General features: G+C 45.2%; 1 protein-coding gene across 4 annotated transcripts in view; it reads left to right on the top strand.

Annotated features, from left to right (window-relative positions):
- Positions 1-22,110, top strand: part of CACNA1H (calcium voltage-gated channel subunit alpha1 H) — a 220,160-nt gene that overhangs the window by 162,854 nt on the left and 35,196 nt on the right. For 3 of the 4 annotated variants that reach the window (XM_035339712.1, XM_035339715.1, XM_035339716.1), the window contains 15 exons: positions 2,112-2,263; positions 3,255-3,440; positions 4,042-4,159; positions 5,827-5,982; positions 10,678-10,768; positions 12,903-13,111; positions 14,328-14,762; positions 15,467-15,567; positions 15,973-16,096; positions 16,236-16,304; positions 16,415-16,599; positions 18,971-19,097; positions 19,695-19,820; positions 20,547-20,636; positions 21,483-21,696. In XM_035339712.1, the coding sequence (XP_035195603.1) occupies positions 2,112-2,263; positions 3,255-3,440; positions 4,042-4,159; positions 5,827-5,982; positions 10,678-10,768; positions 12,903-13,111; positions 14,328-14,762; positions 15,467-15,567; positions 15,973-16,096; positions 16,236-16,304; positions 16,415-16,599; positions 18,971-19,097; positions 19,695-19,820; positions 20,547-20,636; positions 21,483-21,696 (2,383 nt within the window). The remainder of the gene's footprint in view (positions 1-2,111; positions 2,264-3,254; positions 3,441-4,041; positions 4,160-5,826; positions 5,983-10,677; positions 10,769-12,902; positions 13,112-14,327; positions 14,763-15,466; positions 15,568-15,972; positions 16,097-16,235; positions 16,305-16,414; positions 16,600-18,970; positions 19,098-19,694; positions 19,821-20,546; positions 20,637-21,482; positions 21,697-22,110) is intronic. The other variant, XM_035339714.1, reaches the window with a different exon arrangement.

The raw sequence follows: 22,110 nt of genomic DNA on the forward strand, positions 1-22,110 counted from the left end.
ACAGAACCACTCTGTCCCATCAGAGCTGCCCAAGCTGCAGCTTCCTTGCTGATGATTGCCATTAATTTCCCAGCCTCAGCCCTCTAACGAGCCATCCTTGGCCTGCCGTGCACATCCCAGCCCAGGGAGGCTCATTCTGCTGCCAGGAGGGACGCAAGAATTTAGCAAGTTATTCTGCCTCTTGTCGAGAATGCTCTTGCATAACCCCAGCTGAGGGGAAACCAAATGTGCCAGCCGTGTTTGACAAAAATCATGATGCTGACAAACGGCTCGAGGATGCCGCCAGCGCCGTGTCCCATCACCACCATCGCTTGCAGTGGGACCGGCGGCTGGCAGCCAGCGGGGCTATTTCAGGCGCTGTCTGTGCTGGGGAGCTGGTGAGATGCCATCTTAGAGCAGTCCTCCTCTTCAGCTGGGCTTCCCTTGCGAAGGAAAGCCCTCTGCCCAGCATCTTCTGGCACTGTCAGGGAACGGGCACGGGCTGATAGCTACTGGAGAGGGAATCGCCGTGTCCCTGCAGCCAGAAAGGTGGAAGGAGGGGAGCCCAGGGGCCGTGCCGCCGCGGGGCTCCCTGCAGCCGTCTGGGCCACCCTTTGCTAGCAACTAAAGAACTGAGAATTGCACAGTCCATCCCCTGGTGTCCCTTAGTAATTAGTGTATATGGATTATAATCATGAGGACTGAGGCTCTTAGTGCTCTTTCTCTTGGATAAATGGTTGAGCAAAAGACAGTCTATTGCATAAAGTAATTTAGCCTATGAATGATGGTTCATTAGCAGCCCACAGACTGTCGCTGCCGATAGTAGGGGATGTGCAGGCTCTTCCTGGCTTCAAGTTAACTCTTTCCCCCTCTCCTTCAATTGCCGGGGATTTGCTTTGCAGGGTGTGGAGTTAAACGAGGTTGTGCCATAGTTTTACAATGGTCTTGTCCCTTCAGAGCCACAAATAATGCAGCAACAGCCCCAAGAAACTGCCAACTATTAACATAGCATCTAATGACGGATGGGGAATAAAGGAAGCTATTATCAGTCAGGAGATGAGTCAGATATGAAAATAACACCTTTTTTCTAGACAATATTATTACACCGAGGAAATGAAAAAGACTCATTTTCTTTTACAAAGGAATGGGTCGTGAGCATTAGAAATGCGCATTGCAGAGCTCGGTGGTGTCTGAGGGAGTAGCTCCAGTAAGTGACAAACCCCAGCCCACCTTTTGTGCATGTCCTGCTGTGCCACGGTTTTGCGTGAATCAGGAGCCCAGGTGCTGGGCAGACATCGCTACACTCCTCAGGAAAGGGACTTCAGAGGCTGAGTCTGAAACACAAGGTTGTAGCCCAAGGTAATTTGCTGTGATGATGGAGGAGAGGAATGGAAAGATCAGTTCTTAGAGGTAAGGTACACGCAGACTGTTTCAACCAGAGAAACCCACTCCCATCCTGGAGGGAATCCTGGCACGTGGAGCCATACTGCCGTCACTCTAACAAGATTTACTGTAAGTTACTGACCAGGATTCCAGGAGGAGAAATCATCTCGTTTTGTTTTCAGGGGTGATTTCCAAAGGCACTCAAGGGAGATAAAACTATTGATCCTACTGACTTTCGCAGATATTTGTTTTCTTAATTCTTTTAAGAGATGTCTGCAGGAAAAGTGCTCTCTTTGTATGTGAATAGAGCTACTCCGTGTTTACAGTGCTCCTACTTTGGATATAGCGGGACACAAAGCTCTGCAGTAAAAACAGCCTGACCAATGCAAGTCTAAATACAAGACTTACAAGCCATGCTACTGTTGGTAGTTGCCGTTGCAAGATGCACAAGTGCTCTTCTTTGTGTAGCTTCAACTTGTTGGGCCCATACGTTGGGTGTAATTGTTCTGCAGCTGCTCCAGAAATGGGATGGGATTCGGTGTTTCCAGTAAAACTCCTAGGGACTGCCCATGATGGTTGTCTGCTGTCCCCCTCGGACACTTACCTGCCTCTGTGGCTCTCCGGGAGGAACACAGGAAGCCGTAGCATTTGTGCATCATTAGCACAAATCCCAAAGGGGGAGGAACATACCAGCCTGTAGCCATTTCCTCTGTGCATCTGTTTGACCATGTTGCTTTTTTGCCCCGTAGCCGGACGAATTGACCAACGCCTTGGAGATCAGTAACATCGTCTTCACAAGCATGTTTGCCCTGGAGATGCTCCTGAAACTCCTTGCCTTTGGCCTCTTCGGCTACATCAAGAACCCGTACAACATCTTTGATGGGATCATAGTTGTCATCAGGTCACTGCCAGTTTTTTCTCCGCTGTGGCTTTTCTGCCAAGGGCTTAGGCCTGCTGGGGAGTGGGATGGGGAACAGGAATGATGTGACGTGTGTTAATCCAGGGCTCACTGGTTATCATGGGCTATAATTACGCTGGCCTTTCAGATTCCCCCCAGTAGAAGGGCCGTCCAAAGTAAATGGACCTGGCAGATGGAGAGCAAGGTCTATTTACGCCACATGTCTGGCACGGTGGACAATTTTCCACTGAAGTGCAGTCCTGGGAAGAGAGTACTGTGAGTGGCCATATCCCAGCAGCGTGCCCTCCGTCTCCCAGATTAACATGTAACAGGGCAAGCAGGAGGGGAAGAGAGGGCCATGTTCTGCTGTCCCCTCCCAAGGCACCACCATCCCAGCCTACACTGGGAATGTCACAGCGTGTGTGGCAGAAGCTCGTGCAGCTCCTCTCTAGGCTGGGATTCTTTCTAGCAACACCATTCAGCCCTTGGTCAGTAATTTGGGGCGGACATAGAAGTGCTCTCGGCTTCGCTTGACCCATCCCTTTGCCGCAGACAAGTGAGGAGAAACAGGGAAAAGGCCCAGAAACAAAGGCCAGTCTGTGGCTTGTTAAATATTAAACACTGATCAAACCAACCCGTCCCCACAGATGTAAATCCCTCTGGATATTAGCCTGGTACAAAATTGCGATCCGCTTCTTGTGGCTAGGCTTGTGACTGTTTGTAATGAAAACAGCCTAGCAGGAGACATGGTGTGTTATGAAGAGCCACAGAAAGTAAGGGAATTAAAGAATTAGGAAACCAGCTGTAAAGGCTAGAGGTTAGGCATGAGCATATGGCCCTGCACAACTGGGAAGCGGAGGTGTTTTTCAAAATCAGCAGCAAATAACCCTTTTAGGGCTTAAATGGTGTGATATCCTGTAAGAAGCCAGCCTGCTCTGGGCTTTCACAGTGCAGTACTGCTGTTAATAGCTTTTCTCCTTCTCGCATCCTGCAGCGTCTGGGAGATCATCGGCCAGTCAGACGGAGGCCTTTCCGTGCTGCGAACTTTTCGGCTGCTCCGGGTGCTGAAACTGGTGCGTTTCATGCCCGCCCTCCGCCGCCAGCTGGTGGTCCTGATGAAGACCATGGACAACGTAGCCACCTTCTGCATGTTGCTCATGCTCTTCATCTTTATCTTCAGGTACCAGAAGCTATGGCTTCTCTCCTTCGATTAATCGTTCGGCTCACTTAAATAATACATAGATTAGAATAACGATGCAGCGTGTTTGCTAGGCTGCCTACATGACAGAAGTGCTCACAATAGACTGACAGGCTCAACAGACGATTTACTTCTTTGTGGTCTCAGTTTTTCATGCGATACTGTAATTCTGTAGGTGAATGAAAAACACAGACAGGCAACAACAGTCAAACAATTGTTCTGGAGTTCCTGGGAGGCTCATTTAGCTGTGTCTCAGTAAGCTGTCAGAAACAGGACTCTACAAGTCCCATATTTGAGAGGGAGGTTATACAGATTTCCAGGACTTCTGTCTGCTTGACCCTATAATGCTCCTTGGGATCCTGTTCTTGGAAACTGGATGGATTAGGCAGCTGGCAGTGAGATTTAATGTTTTCTAGAAAAATGAGATCTCTGATTTAACTTCAGTGCAGTGCCCATCTTCTTGTCTTGTAGGCTCACAAAACACTGGGGGAAAAAAGTATCCCAAAAAAGCACTGCAGTCCTCCCTGCAACTGTATTTCATGCAATAATGTATTTCTTCCATCTCCCCTTTTTCCTACTCTAGCATTCTCGGCATGCATCTTTTTGGGTGCAAGTTCAGCCTGAAAACTGATACAGGAGACACAGTTCCAGATAGAAAGAATTTTGATTCCTTGCTTTGGGCCATTGTCACAGTGTTTCAGGTAAGCTCTGAGTCCTGCATGAAGTTCTAACATAGAGCACCTGGACAACTTATTTCACTTTTTGAAAAAAAAAAAACCTATTCCAGTAGGTGTCAAATTTGGACTGAAACCATGACATTGAGTTATTAGGGCAAATTGATTGTGTTTGTGGGTTAGCTGATCTCTACAAGCTCTGATGGAGAAATCTACTCAAAATCATTGCTATACCTATCTGTTGTCAGTAAAAGAAAAGTCTAGGAAGACTTGGAAATCCGCTCTTATTTTCATTTCATGTAGTCATTAAGATCAAGACCCACAGTCTTCTGTCCATTCTGTTCCTATTCTGTAGATCTCTATCTCCTTACCTGCTTTTACTGCCCAAAAAATGCACTTTGAAACAATTTAATTTAACTGGGAGTGACAAAATAGTTTCACAAATCAAAGCAGGAGTTGCTGGCTCTATGTGCTGGGAAAGTCTTTATGTAAAAAGTTATGTTTCCTCTGCAGGCAAGGTCTGTTATATATTTTAAATTACTGGCTATTCCATAATGGAGCAATAAGCTGCTATTTCCAGGACATTCTAAATATAAAGATTAGACTTTTCTGTTTAAAAGCTCAGTCCTTACAGCCTAAGTGCACCAAATGGAGCACAGTGTAAACAATGTTAAGGGAAGTTTCTCAGTGCAGAGTAGGTGTTCACCACAGTATTGTTCGAGGTACAAAGCAGTCCAGAGTCTTCAATGGGATGAATATAACTTCTTGCAAAGTTTTCCTTCTTAAAAAGAAGCAAGGAGAAATCAGCATTAGTCTCACAGGTTCATATATTTTTTTCCAACATAAATACCGACTTCTGCATTTATTCTAACAGTCCCATGGGAAATAGAGTTGGCACAGAGCACAAGTGCTCAGCCCTGCATCCCATGAAGGTTAATGAGAGACACGGCTCAGTGCCGCCAACTTCATTCCTATCCCCAAAGCTACCTTGTTTTCAGGAGGGTTAGAAGCCACTTTCGTTGTAAGCCTGAATTAATTTGGAGCATGCATCTGTCATCTGTTTTTTCATAGGCCCCTAGGTTTTTGAGCTCCAGTGAAGCTAGGAGAGTGCAAATCCCTTAGGAAGGTCCCTTAGAGCAAGGCTATGCAAAGATGTGTATTTTTTTTGCCCAATTTGTCAGTACTTTTACCCAATGGAAACCATTTTGCTTCCCTGAGTTTCTTAAGCCACCCTATGGCATTTATCATGTCAAGTATCATGTGTCCTACCCTTTTCTTCAGGTTCAGATGCCTTATATAGAGCAGCTCCACAGGGGACAACAGCCCTGGCCTCAGGTCTGTTATCTACTGATGGTTATCAAAGGAGACAATACCCCCCCACACCAAATAACAGGACTTAGACCAGCACAGCCTTTACGTTGCCATATCTAGGATCTGAACTAGCCATTTTTATTGGCAGCAGTGTGCTAGATCCTCCTGCAGAGAGGGGAGGTTTGGCCAGGAGAGAGCTCTCATGTGCAAAGCTCAGAATAAAGGAATGTTTTGATGTCTTATCTCATGAGACCTACTAATGATTATGCTTAGAAAAGGTCAAAAGGAGAGGAAGAAATGAGTATGTCAGTGAGGATTTGAATGTAGCTGCCATGCATGAGAGGAGTGGAGTAATCAAAGTCTCACCCTTCACCTCTCTGCAGATCCTCACTCAAGAGGACTGGAACGTGGTCCTGTACAATGGGATGGCATCTACATCTTCATGGGCAGCGCTCTACTTTGTGGCCCTGATGACCTTTGGCAATTATGTGCTCTTCAACCTTCTGGTTGCCATTCTGGTAGAAGGCTTCCAGGCAGAGGTAAGAGATCTAAGCAGGGGGAGGGAAAAAATTACGAAGTATGTGAAGGCAAGATTGTACAGATCAGTCTGCAGCAGTGCAAACATCCAGTCATGCAGGCAGCTCTAAATTTGACTTACAGGGGTGCAGATGAGCTGGGTTGGTCATGCGAAGCTCTTTTAAGTCTGTCCTTGCACATAAGGTCCCCTGGACTCTTTGGTACTTGGGTGATCAACACTTTGATTGATCTGCTGCAGGGTGTGTAGTGTGGCCTTGAGGAAATCACTGAGGATGGATTTCACATGCCTAAATCTTACTTATGTCCTGTGTTTTGTTTCTTTATGGTGGGCCCACCACATAAAGACCGTGTGTCTGGTCAACACTTGTCATGTGGAGCTGGTAGGATGTGAGCTGGCCGAATGCAAATCTTTCCTGGAGACTCTGCCCCTTATGTGCTATTTGAGGCTGGTAGCACAGCTGTTAGAAAAGCTGTACTGCAAGGTTACAAGCATTAAATTTGGAGATACTTAGGATGATACAGGGCATATAAATGCTAAAGAGATTTTTGCCTACACCTGAAATTAATGTCTGTAGCAGGTCAGTGAGCAGGGAATTTGGTGAACTGCAGGCATCTCATCTCACGTGGAGAGGATTAGAGAAATGTATTTCATTTCTCAGTCAACAGTGATATACAATGTCCTGATCTCAACTAGGCAGGAACCTCAGCAACTGTGAAGGCAAGTCTGTGCCACATGGTCCAGAGCAGCAGACCACACTGGTGTAAGTGGTGCAGGACTGGTGTGAGGTGGGGGCCCTTGCAGCCCCTAAGTTTCCCTCTCCCTCCAGTCCATTTCCTAAGAGTAGCTGAAACCCACCATCCCCTGCCCTATCCTGCTCTTCACCAGCTTCCTTTTACATCACAGCAGATCCATTTGGGAGAGATTTACTTTAAATAAGGATGATCCATTTCGGTTGTAAATACACTGAGATATATGCACATACATATTATCCAAAGGAAAAAAAAGAAAAGAAAAAAAAAAAAGGATTTTTTCAAAGTCCTAGTGCAAATGGAAATGGAAATGAATTTGAGACTTAGCAAAAATCATCCAGTCTTAGTTGAAGCTAGGAGCAGTGGTATCAAAAAGGCTTATGTCACGCTTTGGAATTTTTTAATTGTTACGTCTTATTTCTGCAACCATCAAGAAAGGGAAAATTTGCTTAGTGCTGGATTGGCTTCAGAGACACACAGACTGAGAAACAAAATGAGAAAATGGTTTCAGTTTTCACCGCCTTAGCTCCCAAGGGAAAGAGGAGAAAGAAACACTTTATTTTTATACTGTTTTGTTTTTTTTTTCATTTTTTCCCCAGAAATGGCATCAGGCTCTTATTTGCTATGTTTGTATCACACTTAGACAAACCATCTCAGACCATGGAATATAATTGAAATATTCATGGACCAACAATTCCCTTCTCTCAAGCCAGCACAGCCACATTATGTCCTTCAAGGAAGTCTGCATAGATTCATTATTAAAACATCCCTCCTAGCTTCCTCACAGCACTAGTAGAGGAAAATTAATTGAAACAACAGGAGCCAAGGCCCAGTTTGGAAAAAAACAACCCTGATGTACATTGCTTGGGGCTGTTTCATGGATCCTGGGGGCAGTGAGTGCCACCTGCCCACACAGAGAAGATAGGAATAGTCCAGCTTTCCACTTTCAAAATGAATGGCTGTTTATTTCCAAACTCACGTACTTTTCTAAGTGTCACCAATCTCAGCATCTGCTGGCTCTGCTCTGGGTACCCTAACCCCTTTGCCATATTCCTGTGCTAGTTCAGCCTGTGGCAGATGGAGGTGGACGTTTTAGCCACTAACCTGGTAAGACCAAATCAAGGAATTACCAGGATTCCTACAGGCTCTGTAGTAGTGGCTGCCTTCCCAACCAGAAGGGGTTTTCCTCCAGGAGACTTGTTAGCTGAACGCCGAGTGGTTGTGCTTTACCTCAGTCCTGTTAGTAAACAGCACAGGCCATAGCAGAATAAAGTCTGTGCTGCAGTAGTAGATTTTCCTCCACTGAATGCAGAAGCAAATGATGCAGTTGGCCATATGGCAGTTCGGAGAAGAGGCTTTCCAGTGGCCAGACATGTGTCAGTTATCCTTTGATTCCACCGAATCTGGGTGGAAAAAGAGGATGTGCCAGGGAAACCCAAACAGATGATAACCATCGAGTGTGACCTGAATGACTGGAAACTGCTCCTGCTCCTCTTATTGCCGGTACCACTGGTGCTCGTAGCAAAGGGGGGACATTTGGGATCTGAGTTCTCTTGTTTACCATCCATTCACATGTCTGGCTGTGCCTCTTTAGTGCATGGAGACTTCTTTTTGAGCTCAAGCAATCTGCATTTAGGCACAGAGGACCCTTGCAGAGTGCCCTGCTGCTGTGTTATACACTCAGCCCCCGGGAGCAGTTTTCATCCTTTGTTACTGAGTGCTTTATGGCAGAAAAAAAGTTTTCTCCATCCAGCGACCCTGCAGCTTGCAGGTACGTTTCTGCAGCACAGACCCATTCCTTACCTGCCCTCTTGGAGGCTGAATCACATGCTGATGTGAAGCCAGAAACTGGCAGCCTCGTGCAATATTCTCTGAGTGTGTGATTACAGAGCTAGCTGTCGCTTTCTTGCTTAGGCTTAATGGCTCCTTTTGGAGCTGTTATGGACCATGATTTAAATATGTGTAAGAAGTACTTTTCAAAGCTTGTACTATTCACTCGGTGCAGCCTCAGAAAAGGCCAGCAACCACAGGCATGACATTTGCAGAGCACATTTTGCTCTCCACCACCATTTATTTTATAATTTGACATCAAGCCTATGGGCTTGTCAGATGTCTCATAGCGAGGTATCAGCTGTGCCGCAGAAAACCCTTCTCAGGGCTGTATTTCAGCTATGAGGGCTTGGTTCAAGTCTTGCACTTATAAATGCTTAACTTAGCTCTGGTTGTAAACAAAATGCTGTTACAACCTCCTTGGACAACTCCCAGGAAGAAGTTGGAGCTCAATGGAGCTAAGTTTTCTTTTGCCATCCCTGGTTCTGTTGGTATGTTGGGAATATGACAGAAATTCATGTTTCGACCTCTTTGACTTTTCCCTCCTGCAAGGTGATGCTGTTAGTGGTTAGAGCAGACACTGGTGTGCACTACTCCTCTCTTTGTTCAGGTGCTTATTTCACTTAGACGGAGAGTGACTCCTGGGAGACTTGTGCAGCTAAGAGGGTGTATATTAGAGCTGCTTGAAGCTCTGAACCATCAGCAGTATTTCAGCAAGGGCAGTAAAAATTATCCTGTGAATCATGGTACACAGTCTCAGCTGGATCTCAGGTTCCAAGCTGCCTGTGGAGCAAGTTTGGCAGGCATATCCCTTAAAGAAAAGGCTTAAATGGCCACAAAACCATTTTTAGTACAGACTATTCCTCATTTGTGCTTACGACAACAAGCAGCCAGACTTCAAAGAGGACCATAATTGCATATTTGTGTTCACATTGTTCCCATGTCATTTTGCAATCTACCCCAGAGCTGCTCCGGAGAAGCAGACAAACCTTCCAAAATTATGCAAATCTTTCAGCTACTCTGTGCTAGTGCTTCTGCTCCAAAACAGAGAAGATGAATAAGGGAGCTTAAGCCTTTCAGTCATCCTGTCTGTTTGGCTGCACCAGGCAGCAATACATCACAGATGAAATTAAGTTCGCTGACACTTGAGCACCGTATCTCTAGAAACCATGGTGATTTGTTCAGGCATCAGTTAAGGAACTCTGCTTCTTCTCCTAGGACCAGCTGCTTTAATCCAGCCATTTGCTACCAGTATGCACAGCTTTTCTGCAGTCTTGATGGCTCAAGCCAGTCATGCCAATAGCCTGCTGGAATCTCTTCTCTCTGCAGACTCACCAGCAGAGGAGAACCTGACAATAGGTCCCCTGTCCCAGGCTTGTACATTATTTAGGTCATTTTTGGTAGCAGAGGCAGATAGTTGTGAAAGAGAAACATAATTGAGCTTCCAGGAGGAAAGCCAGTCCAGCTGGGCGGTTGGCTGTTGTTGTCTGTCCTGAGATGATGCTTTGCTTCTAGGCAAGCTGGCCTCATTCCCTTCTACCCCAGCTTCAACATTGCCAAGAGATTTCCCAATATAATCTCAATTACCAGCCAGTGAGAAGGAAGCAAATTACGGCTGGGTTATCAGATCTCAGTCAAATTTACAGTGATGACAAAGAAGTGAGGAGGAAGAAAAATCGTTTCGCATCCTTTGACATTAAAACCTAGGTGCTTCCATCTGGAATCATGGAGGGAGTAGCTATGGAACCCCACCATGCCATTTTTCCTAGTCACTCTTCTGATTACATCTGCACTTTCATGTTCTCCTCTGGGATACACTGTCTGGTGAGGCTGGGCACAGGGAAGGAAGTGCAACGACATTGCAGGAACAGTAGTTGCAATCACAACATCATCCTTTCTGTCTAAGTGTGAAAACAAAACTAAACAAGTAGGACTTCCCTGGGGTCGTTCCCCAGGGCAATGTAGAGGGAATTTTGCATTCTGCTCTCCTAGTTCTTGGGTGGTGCTCTAATTATTCATGAGAAGCAGAGGTATATCTGAGCTGCTAAATAATCCAAAATGCTTTTGTGCTGAAGTGTAAATGAATCAGATCAGAATTTCCTTTCTCCTCTCTGCAGGGGGATGCCAATAGGTCAGACACAGATGAGGACAAGACATCTGCCAACTTTGATGATGATTTTGAGAAGCTGAAAGACCTCCGAGCAACAGGTAGGATTTTGGTTCTGTGTTTTCTCATGAATTTGAGTTGTGCTATAACTCGGCCTCTGCAATCATCCTTTCCTGGAAATTTGTAGGAGTAAGTAGAAGAATCCCTTTCATTTCATAATTGATCTGATAGCTATGTTAACAGAGTCGCTATGCAAAATGTGTTGGGAAAGCTAAATGAGCAGTGATACTTCCTTTAAACAGATGTTGTTCTAATTTCAGCTATAGTACAATATTTAGTTATGTCTCATCTTTTCTTCTGTATCGTTACCACAGAATGGTTTGCTGACAGCAATATTCTCACACGACTTCTCAAGAAGTCTTCTTCTCAAATCAGTCATTTTCTCATCTGTTCCTTTGGTTTCACACAAATGCTCTTAGGTGAGGTTTGATTGATGGAAGTGTTGCAGTTTATTTGTGTTACAGGAGAGCCTGATGATTGATTGTGAGTAAGTCCACATTGTACTACTGCGTTATAAACATGGAATAGTAGGTGACAAACTCTACACTGTAGAGTTTGCGGCTAGGTAGGGGAAAGGAAGGGATCGGATATTTAAACAGAGTGAATGGCACAATGGTAAACAAGAGCCAGTTTAGTTCCTCTGTATTTTTATTCTCAGCTTGGGTTTTTGTTAGGATTACTTTAAATGCTTCTAAACTAGGGTTTATTTCAGCTAAGGAAATTATATTGATTGTGGTGAGCAGATGGAATTCAGCTGAGGACGGGGCAGAAGTGTTTTGTTGAGGAAGATGAGACAGAGCTAGATCACAGGAAGGTGACAGAGCTGCTGGATCTGCAGATCAAGCAACAAATCTCAAGCACCAAACGATGAGATGAATATCCATTGCAAATAGTTGGCCAGAAAATCCACAGCTTAAATTTCTTTTGCTCCAACTATTTGCTGGACAATTTCAAATAATCAGGGAGTTCTAGGGGAAGGAAATATTTTCACCTTCTCGGATAGTACAAGAATAGAAAACAGGGCTGAGCTCGCTGTCAGTCAACGTCTGTGAATAATTGTGGGTCTCCATAAGCCTCCTAGGTGCCAACCGGTGACTGGAGAGCGTACGGACATTAACAATTCTATTACGTTGCCACTGGTCTGTAAACAGATACACTGGCAAAAGGAACGTGTACTGCAGATTAGCAAATTTTGAGCTGGATCTTCCACCCCTTGAAGTGAGTGGCAATGTTCCCAGGGACTTCTGTGGTGCAGATCAGATATCTGTGCCCAAGCCAGCAACTAAACAGATGATACAATAGAAGCACGCTGCATTACAAAAGCAGCCTGTGGAGGAAAAATAGCAGGGGTAATGTGCTTACTTGGATTTCTCACTGCAGACTCTTTCATCTTTCCTGCTGATCACAGATGGTCCCATCCTTCCCCCTCCCTAGGACTGTGATTCTGCAGTTATTAAACCAGAATCCACTAAGCCCAGTAACACTGGGGATAGTTCAGCTTAACTTATGTGTTTGAAACTAGGCTTTTGGTTTTGCACTCCACAGAGCTACAGGCATTACATCTGGTTTCCCTTCAGTTTGAATACAGTTGCTGCGGTCCATACTTGCCATATACAGATAAAATAGATGCTTTCTCCAGTTGCCACAGAGCTGTACCATGAGATTTCTCTGTTACAGAAAGTTTACTCTTTTAGGCGTGGAGATGTTTAGAAGCCTTTTCCATTTCCCGTCCTCTGAACAGATGACTGAAGACAGTGACTGATGTTTGCTTAGTGCCTTCCACACAAGGGAACTCAGAGCACATCAGAACTGCATAAAAATCTCTGTCCCACAGACTACGTCAAGGAGAAGAGATTAACTTCATAGGGTGAATTTAGCTAGTCTTCATTGTCCTTTCTTTCGAAACTCTCTCCCAGACCCCAAAAAATGCGGCTCCAATCTCCTAATTCCCAGAAACACTGACCAAAAGAAGGTAGGGCTGAAGGCTTCTTGAAAGTTTGTGACATTCGCTTTATGCCTTTCAAAGTGGTGGGCTAATCTTAGTATTGCCCATTAAATTTCATTCCCATTTGACAGAGTTCCTAGAAGACCCAAGGAGTAATGTCTGTTTTGAAGAGAGGTTTCTGTAGCTCTAGCTGAGCATTCACCACGTGTTCTCTCTCCCCTTCTCTCCAGAGATGAAGATGTACTCACTTGCTGTCACCCCAAACGGGCACCTGGAGGGCAGGGGAAGCATGCCACCTCCTATCATCATGCGCACTGCTGCCACACCAATGCCTACGCCAAAGTGTTCCCCACACATGGATTCAGTGCACACTTTTGTGGACTCAAGGAGAGGGAGTAATGCTTCAATAGATCCCATGAGCTACGATCAGAAGTCCTTGGTAGGTTTTCATGGCTAACAACTCTGTCTCAAGTGGCTGCAAGCAGCACAAGTGACGTGTGTATACATTTTTATATATATACATAGTGATTTTTGATGTTTGCTGGTGTTTCTGGTACTACTCAGACTGATTGTCACCAGGCACAGCTCACAGAGCAGAGATCTGGCTGGAACTGCCTGCTTTGGCAACTGATTGCATTTTGCCTGCAACAGGGGAGCGGGAGGGCAGCTCTGTGAAAACAGAGGGAGCAGACTTAATAGACAAAGTGGATTTTTGCTGCTGCTTATCTATCCTATTCCTCTGCTCTGTAAATGCAATATCATGTTCAAATCAAGGCAGTGGACCGTGAAGGTACTTCACACAGAGACAGAGCCACTATCCCCTTTGGTAAGCTGCTTAGTCAAGGTAATGCTTTTGAAAAGAAAATAGAGATGACTGTTATTTGCCTTGGGGTTTCATGGGATTGTGAGTTGCTAGAGAGGGTGGTTCATGGTTTGAATTCTTTCTCTGAGAGCACATCAGTGCCACCAGCCAAAAGAAGATGAAGTAGTCAGAGGAAAGCTGGCCAGCACTGGGGAGGGGGAAGGCAGTTTGCCTTGTTTCTGTGCTAGGAGGAAGCCATGGAGGGAAAAAGAGTGTTCCTTCTAGATTTTCTGCTCTGACCTTAAGTGCTGTTATCGTAGCAACCACCTGCCAAGCAAAGTGCATTGACACACTGATCATTGCCAGAAATTTGCTGTGAGAAAGACATTCATTCCACCTCCTTCTGCAGCAAATTGAAGAGAAAGTAATGTGAATTTGGGCACAGTTTCCAACAGACACTTGGGTGACTCAGGTGCCAGCACCCATTTGGAAGCCAGGGAAGTTGTGTGCTGAAACAACTTGGACCTGAGGAAAGAAAATGCTGCTTTGGCACTTAGTGTCTTTGGGTTCATTTTTTATACACAGTTGATGTTGACAGGGCAGTAGGAAATCAGGCAGCACAGAGGATTGGTATCTGTGCTACGGGTGCAGTTCAAAGAGTGCCTTCAGTGTGGGCACAGCTGGGTGCTTGGCTCCCATCTCAAGGCATTGGCATGGTAAAATTGGAGCAGTAAGGAAAGCTGGAATGGGAAGACATGTCTTGCACAAGAAGGGTCTTCCAGTCTGGGCAAAATGCCGTACTCTGTGACTTCCTGCTGCAAGCACATCCTCAAGTGTCCTTCTCCTCTCTCAGTCCAGCCTCCGCAGTTCCCCTTGTGCCAACTGGGGCACCAGCAGCAACTGGGGAAGTCGACGCTCAAGCTGGAACAGCCTGGGCAGAGCCCCGAGCCTCAAGAAGAAGAACCAGTCGGGAGAAAGAGAGTCCCTGCTCTCCGGGGAGGGCAAAGGCAGCACAGACGACGACTCTGACGATGCCAAATCCAGCACGGTCAGCAGGCCCTCCCTGCACCGCCGGGCAGAGTCCTTGGATTACCGCAGCTCCTTGGACCTGCCCGAGCTGCTGCAGTTGCCCACCATGCGCCACTCGCTCAGCATCAGCCCCATGGCCGTTCTGCCTGCTGAGTACCAGGACTGCAACGGCAAGATGGTGCACGTCCCCAGCGAGTTCTTCCTGCGCATCGATGGCCATAAGGAGGAGGCCATGGACTATGAGGATGACATGGAGGATGTGAGTTGAGGGGAAATTGGGTGCTCACCCATTAAGTGGCTTTTCCTCTCCAAGAAGGCGGATTAAAAATCCAGCTCAGGCTCAGATGTGCTTGTGCCTAATGGCTGGTATAAACAAAAAATATCTAAACCTGAGGGAAGGGCCTCTGGTTCCCAAAAGGCTTTCAAGTTAATGGTGTGGTCTGTTTCATTGCATTGGTCTCTAACAAAGTAAAACTGCAAGGGGGTGTGCAGGCATTTGCCTGCTTTTTTGACTGACTGAGAGTGTCTTCTTTGTCAAAATGCCTACAAAAATAAGCTATAGGTCACAAAAGCTAGCTAATGTCTTTGCTCACAGGAGCTAATTGTTTGGTATCTTTAAGGCTTGAAAGTCCAGAAAGAGTGTTCTCTACACTATTTAACTTTTTGATTGTTTGAGGCCTTTTTTGGTTTAGACAAAATTTTGGATTTCAAAATAATACCTTCCTAGAAGTTTTGATTTGTCATGTTCATATCTCACTGTAAAAGCAGCCCCTTTCTTGCACTCCTTTTCTCCCTGTTTTACTGCAAAAATATTACAACCCTTCACTGGGCCTGCTCTGCCTCTGTCCCAAACGCTGTGACTATGAAATGCCAGGTACTGCCCCCTTTCACAGAAAGACTGTGGAAGCTGAAGAGGCAGGAAAATAAAAGAGGAAGAAAAGGTGTTTATTCTTTTTTATCCAGAGTTACTGCTACCGGATTCGTAAAGTCCTCGAGCCCTACAAACCAGAGTGGTGCAAGAGTCATGAAGATTGGTCCCTCTACTTGTTTTCCCCACAGAATCGGTAAGAAATTCTAGGGAAAGTCCAGCCCAACGTGTTTTGCAGTAAAGGAATATTACATTTTTAGTTGACCTTCCCTTGGGAAAGATCCCTCTGATGCAGAAGCACTGAGAGCTTTAGAAATCTGACTCCTGATTTTTAAGTAATGTTTCTGTTAGTTCTGGGCAGAAATGTTGCATGGGTCCCTCTATGCCTGTCTGGGAAGAAGGTTTAACCACCATTAATAATATTCATTATTGCGTCTTTTTTACATTAACCACTGGTAGTAATGGTTGACGCCTGTGCTTGTAGAGAGACTAGTTCACCACCTGGGGTGATGCTGGTGGCTTGCAAGGACATGCCATTAAGGTGGGAGTCTCTTGCTAACCCAAACATCTGAAGGATATTTTCTCTCCACCATTTCTACAGGTTCCGAGTGATGTGCCAGAAGGTCATTGCCCACAAAATGTTTGATCACGTGGTGCTGGTCTTCATATTTCTCAACTGCATCACTATAGCGCTGGAGCGACCAGACATAGACCCACACAGCACGGTGAGCACCTGAGTCATTTTCTTCCTTGATCTCACGAGCACATCTTAGTCTTGTCAGTGCAAGACCCTGTAAAATAAAGCATGTTTGTTTTCTAACTTTTTTAAATAACGTGCTGCTTTTTGTTGCTTATGTTTTAAAGGAAAGGATATTCCTGAGTGTTTCTAATTATATCTTCACTGCAATCTTCGTGGCTGAAATGATGGTTAAGGTAATTATATCTCCATCCTTTGACACATAGTGAGGCCTGACAAAGACTGAAAATCTGACATAGTTATGATCTGGGTGCAGATTTAAACGTCCTTCTTCTCCTGGCTGTAGGTAGTAGCTCTTGGCTTTTTCTCTGGGGAGAACACCTATCTACAGAGCAGCTGGAACGTTCTGGATGGAGTCCTGGTCTTCGTATCTATCATTGACATTATTGTCTCCATGGCATCAGCAGGCGGAGCTAAGATCCTGGGTGTCCTTCGTGTTTTGAGACTTCTGCGGACCTTGAGACCTCTCCGGTATGTTCATGGATAGGGTGACTAAGTTTATTTTGTGTTGATAAATCAAGGAATTTGAAAAAATGCATATGATCCCTCAAGACCTTGCTTAATAACACAAAAAGCTGAAACACGGTATAGATAGAATCATCTCTGGGGAGCTTTTATCTAGTGAAACTGTTTGAAAAGAGTGAAATTAGTTCTAATATAATTTTCTTCTCCAGTGTGGAGAAGAGCGGATGGAGTTTGGAGCGAGTGGTGTTATCATACTCAGGCAGTTAGTGCATTGAATGCCTCCTCCACGCTGCATTTTTATCACCGTTTTACAAATCAGTCTGGCTCCTTGTTAAGCTGTGCAACCTCATAGTCGTTCCTGAGCAAGGAGGTCGCGTTGGCTGAGAAAGAATTTGCAATTGAACAGGTGCTGATGACAATTTGATAAGCTCCAATGTCTATCCCTGCTCTCCCGTGCCTGCATATCTAAGATCATTGCAAAACAATTTAGCTCTCAGTTAGGGAGAGGATGGGAAGATGCTTTCATTATTTGAGAAAAAGAAAAAGAACTTGTATTTTGTTTACAATGATGCAGTAACAAAGAGCGTTAATTCTTGGGGGATTCTTATCAGCTCACAGCTCCTGTTCTATTTCTATCCTGCTCAGCAAGAAACACAAGCCTTTTTTCATGAAATTTCAGTGGAAATAAGATAGGCACCTCCTGAGGCCTGTAGGCTTTCTGATGAAAAGCTATTTGCTGCTTGCTGCTTGCTTATGAGAGTAATAGGAAGAGGCAATCTTATTTAGGCCCATGACTGCCAGAGCAAGAGCTATTTGTCTGCTGCTCTGCATTTCCTTGCTGACAAGTAGCTTTGTGAGTGTTTGTCTCCTCTTTCTTGCTCGCACACTCTGTTCTGCTGGTGGCATGAGGGTTCCCTTGCAGAGCTGGCTCACTGGAGCTGCTCTGGGTCACCCTGGACAAGCCATGGCTTGGCAGGGCTTCGGGGCATCTGTCTGACACACATAACTGGGAACAGAAATCAGGGCACAGGCGACTCATAAGCAAAAATATGGGAAAAAGGGAATTGGTCTCAGAGAATAACTAGGGCAGAACCTATTAATAGAGAGGAATTCATCACCCCTCACGTTGGCTTCACTTATCACAGCCTCTCCTAGGATTCCTCCGGGGACTGTTCCTAACACTTTGTAGGTGCAGTTCAGACTGCCACATTATGTACTGCCAAACGAGACCCTGTTGAAACCTTTTGTCCCTGCAGCATACGTCTCTGCTATTTTCTCTGTTTGGCAGGCATTAAAGCCTCATTAGCCATGCAAGCTCAGACTATCTGCATGGATTTGTACTCTCTCCCCTCTACAGGCCCCTCCTAAAAAATAAATAATAATAATAGTAATAAAAATGATTACGTTTTTCAGTCAAAATACCCAGCTTCCCAGAAAAGCTTGCTCAAGCTAGTTACACTTCTGTGTGCAAACATATTTTTCAGACACCCATGGGAGAGCTGCTCTCCAAGCACTTGAACAGAAAAGGGAAATACTTGCTGTCCATAATACCCAAAACCTGCTTCGGGCTGTGCTCAGAGCATGCCTGGCCTCTCATTGCCTCACAGCAAGCAAGCACCGCTGTTCTTTAATGGGATGACCCTTTGGCTGTGGAGCTGTTGGTCGCAAGTCCCTGTTGGCAAAGAGTCAGTTCAGGAACTAATTAGGAAACAAACTGAAATTACTTTGTTTGAAATGTTTTTACAGGGCGCAGGCCAGCAGTGCAGGTGAACACTTAGGCCTCACTTTTGAGGGCTTGTGTAATCCCACTGATGGCAAGGCAGACAGACGCGCTTTAGGGTCTTGTTCCCCTGGAGGGCCAAGGGGCTGGGAATTACCTGGCTTTCCAATGAGCCCTTCTCAGGGACCTCACTTGTGCCTCCGTTTCTAGCTCTACACCAAGAGGACACACTCTCTAGTGCCACTGCAAAGCTGTTCACTCATTGTGTTAGAAAGCAGGCTCCTGCCTGAAGTGCATCCCTCTGCTTGGATCACAGAGATCTCAGAGGGGCCCAGCCCTCTTGGCCGAGGAGCAAATAGCCCTATAGTGGGAGCCTCCATGGTACTCTGCCCATACAGAGTAATCCATCCTCACTGTTACTAGTAAGCAGTTGCCCAGCAGCCTACTGACAGGATGTCTTTAACTTTTTAATTCCCTCTAGTGTAACTGTGGATGTTCTGATTGTTCAAATAAGTCAGTAATCATCTCTGGATTCTGCCTGCAGGTACAGGGGAGTTTGTTAGCTTCACTGAAGCTCAAGCAGAGGTGATAAAGCAACCATATGGTAACAGGAAATTTTAATAAAAATTAAAAGCTTTATTGTTTTGCTTTTTTCAGAGTCATCAGTAGAGCCCCAGGTCTGAAGCTGGTGGTAGAAACCTTGATCTCTTCCTTGAGGCCTATTGGGAATATCGTTCTCATCTGCTGTGCTTTCTTCATTATCTTTGGGATTTTAGGGGTACAGGTAGAGTATTTCCCTCACCACTGCCTTATATAAGTAACTGCTACAAAAGAGAGATTTTTCTCACTGCCTGGGGTTAAGTGGAAATAATGAGCTTAAGTCTCTCCAGGAGAACATTTCAGTTAGTTGTTAGGAAAGAAGAGTCAGGCTCTAGGAGAGATGCTCTGGGGTGGGGTTGACATCTTCTCACTGGAAGATCCACAGATTTAGAAGAACAGACCTCCCTGGGAAGGGGAAGGAAAAGCCAAATCCTGAGTCTCAAGTCTCTGTGTGTTGGGATTTATATGTTAGCTCTTCCTCTGTAGAGGAGATTCTCATTCTCCCATCAAGACAGAGCAGGCCTGCAGGATCACCTTTCTTCTGTTGTATCTGAGGCAATAAGCACGTATGTCTCAGTACCTGAATTTTCACCGGAGGTGGTTTCCTGCTGTGTGTGCTAAGACAGGTATCTGAGCTGGGGAGAATGAAAAGGAGTTTGAACATGGAAAAAAACTCTACCAGGGGACAGAATGATAAATCAGAGGAACAGGCTTTCCATAGCTGCTCCTTTTTTGTTTGTTTGTTTGTTTTTCTTTTGTTATTGTTACTTCTCAAATACAGCTTTTTAAAGGCAAATTCTACTACTGTGATGGTCCTGATGTGAAAAACATCACTACGAAGACTGACTGTACTAACGCACGCTACAAATGGGTTCGACGGAAGTACAATTTTGACAATTTGGGACAGGTAAAGTCCTCGTTGCAGGAATTTTCTTTACCAGTTTTTAATGAATGAGCACTTAAAACATATTCTTTGAAGTGGGTGTAGAACCTCCATCAGAGGATGCTTCCAAGAACATTGCTACTCATCTATCAGAAACAACCCTGATTTAGTGTAAGAATGTATCAGGTCACCTCTCACTGTGTCTTGCAAACAGACTTCCTAGGGCTATACAATTCCTTGTTTCTAGGAGAATTTTGTCTTTAAAGCACTGCTTTTGCATGCAATCCCTTGTGTATGGAACCCAACTGTCACTTTGAATCTCTTGGCTGCTAGCTGTTAGGTTTGCCAAAAAAAGAAAAAAAAAAAGAGATGTTTTATACTGGCTGAAAAGTGAGACAGTCCGTAGTAGGAACTGGGATCTGCTAAACTTTATTAAACCTCATGACATTTGTCCAGCCTGGCATATTGATTTTTAATCATGCTTAAGTGACCAGACAGCCTGATGTGGCTGAGCAAAAATGAGCCTATATGTGAGAGAAAATGAATGTTATTGACCATAGGTTGCTCAGCTCTAGTTTTAAGCCAGGTATGCAAACAGATAAATCAAACCACATGTTGCGTTTCTTCACCAGCTCCAGGGCAGATGATGTGTTATGAGCTAGCTGTGGACTGGTTTTGCTGAGCATTGCCTGTTAGTAGTTTCTTCTCTGGGAAAATGCAAGACCAGTCTTCTCTGCTTTTCATTTACAGGCCCTCATGTCCTTGTTTGTCCTCTCCTCCAAAGATGGATGGGTGAACATCATGTATGATGGTCTGGATGCTGTGGGTATTGACCAACAGGTAATGTACTGCAGAATCCAGAAGTCTTGCTGTCAGAAATCCCATACTTGACTGGTGTTTGAAGTCCTAGGGAGGAGCAGAGTTATGGGACCTACTTGAGGTTGTGACTGCCCATCAGACTGCCAAGGGTTTCCATCCTCCACTGAGTAGCTTTTACAGTGGCTGCATCCCCTGTAGTACACAGCTACTGATGGGGATTTTACTCAAAATAATGGCACTTGAATTGGCCCATGTGTGCTATTGCACTGTGACTCCATGGAAGGCATGATGAATATGAGCAAACTCACATGAGAAGGGAAACAATCAGGGTTGCTATGAAAAAGACTTTAAGGTTGTGAGCAGTGAGACATGCAACAGTAAGTCAAAAGTCTTAGACGAGTAGTAGTTACCCAATAGTAGCTATAGTAACACTTATAGTAACACTTATAGTAACACTTAATTTTCTTCTGCTTCTGAAGATCTCATAACAAGTGAGAAACAAGGAAAACTCATCTCAAAAAAATAAACTGGAGCCTTTCTTTAGCTAAAATGATCTCCCAGGTGGGATGATACAGATCCACTGAGATTTATTTTAAGCTATGTGAAATAAATGCTGAAATAATTAAATCCCATAAGCCAAATTGTGGGGACTACAGCAGGTTTCACAACAAAAGTAAAATGTAGCTAGTGAGAAAATGAATGAGAGGAAACTGTTTTGAGAAAAATCTCCTAACTCCTCCCAGCCCTCTCCTCCTCTCCACACAAGTGTACCTTGCTGTCTTACTACAAAGTGCTTAATATCCTGACTTACACACATGTTATCTATGCCACTTCTCTCTCTCATTTTTTATTTCTCCACCCCATCAGCCCATCCAGAACCATAACCCTTGGATGCTTCTCTACTTCATCTCCTTCCTGCTCATTGTCAGCTTCTTCGTGCTCAACATGTTTGTGGGGGTGGTGGTGGAGAACTTCCACAAGTGCCGACAGCACCAGGAGGCAGAGGAGGCCCGGCGTCGGGAGGAGAAGCGTCTGAGACGCTTGGAGAAAAAGCGCAGGAGTAAGGAGATATACCTGTCTGGTCGGTAGACTGTGTTACAAACCAAAATCTTTCTGAGCCCTGCCTGCTCCCAAAGCAAGACTTTCATTTTCCTTTGGTTTTGTTTCCATGGGATTCAAGAGGCTGTTTTGCTTCGTTACCTTGTTGGCGGTACCTTAAGTCTCGGGTTGCCAACACCCTGGAATTGTCCTCTACAAGCCTGATGTAAAGCATTACCTGTTTACTTGGCTGGGGAGCAAATCCTCTCCAAGCAGAGTCCTGTAGCAGGAACTAACGCGCTCTGCAAGGCAAAGGTGTCCCTAAGGTTCCCCAGCACCAAGTAGGAGCTCGTGGTGCGACTCAGGGATGCAGTGAGTAAACAGCTGCAATGCTTGCCGTGCACGTGAAGGCCAGTCCTGAGGGGAGCCCTGAGGCTTAATGTGCCGCTTGCATCTG

The sequence above is a fragment of the Oxyura jamaicensis genome, chromosome 14 (assembly GCF_011077185.1).
Source record: "Oxyura jamaicensis isolate SHBP4307 breed ruddy duck chromosome 14, BPBGC_Ojam_1.0, whole genome shotgun sequence".
In the NCBI taxonomy this organism is placed as follows: domain Eukaryota; kingdom Metazoa; phylum Chordata; class Aves; order Anseriformes; family Anatidae; genus Oxyura; species Oxyura jamaicensis.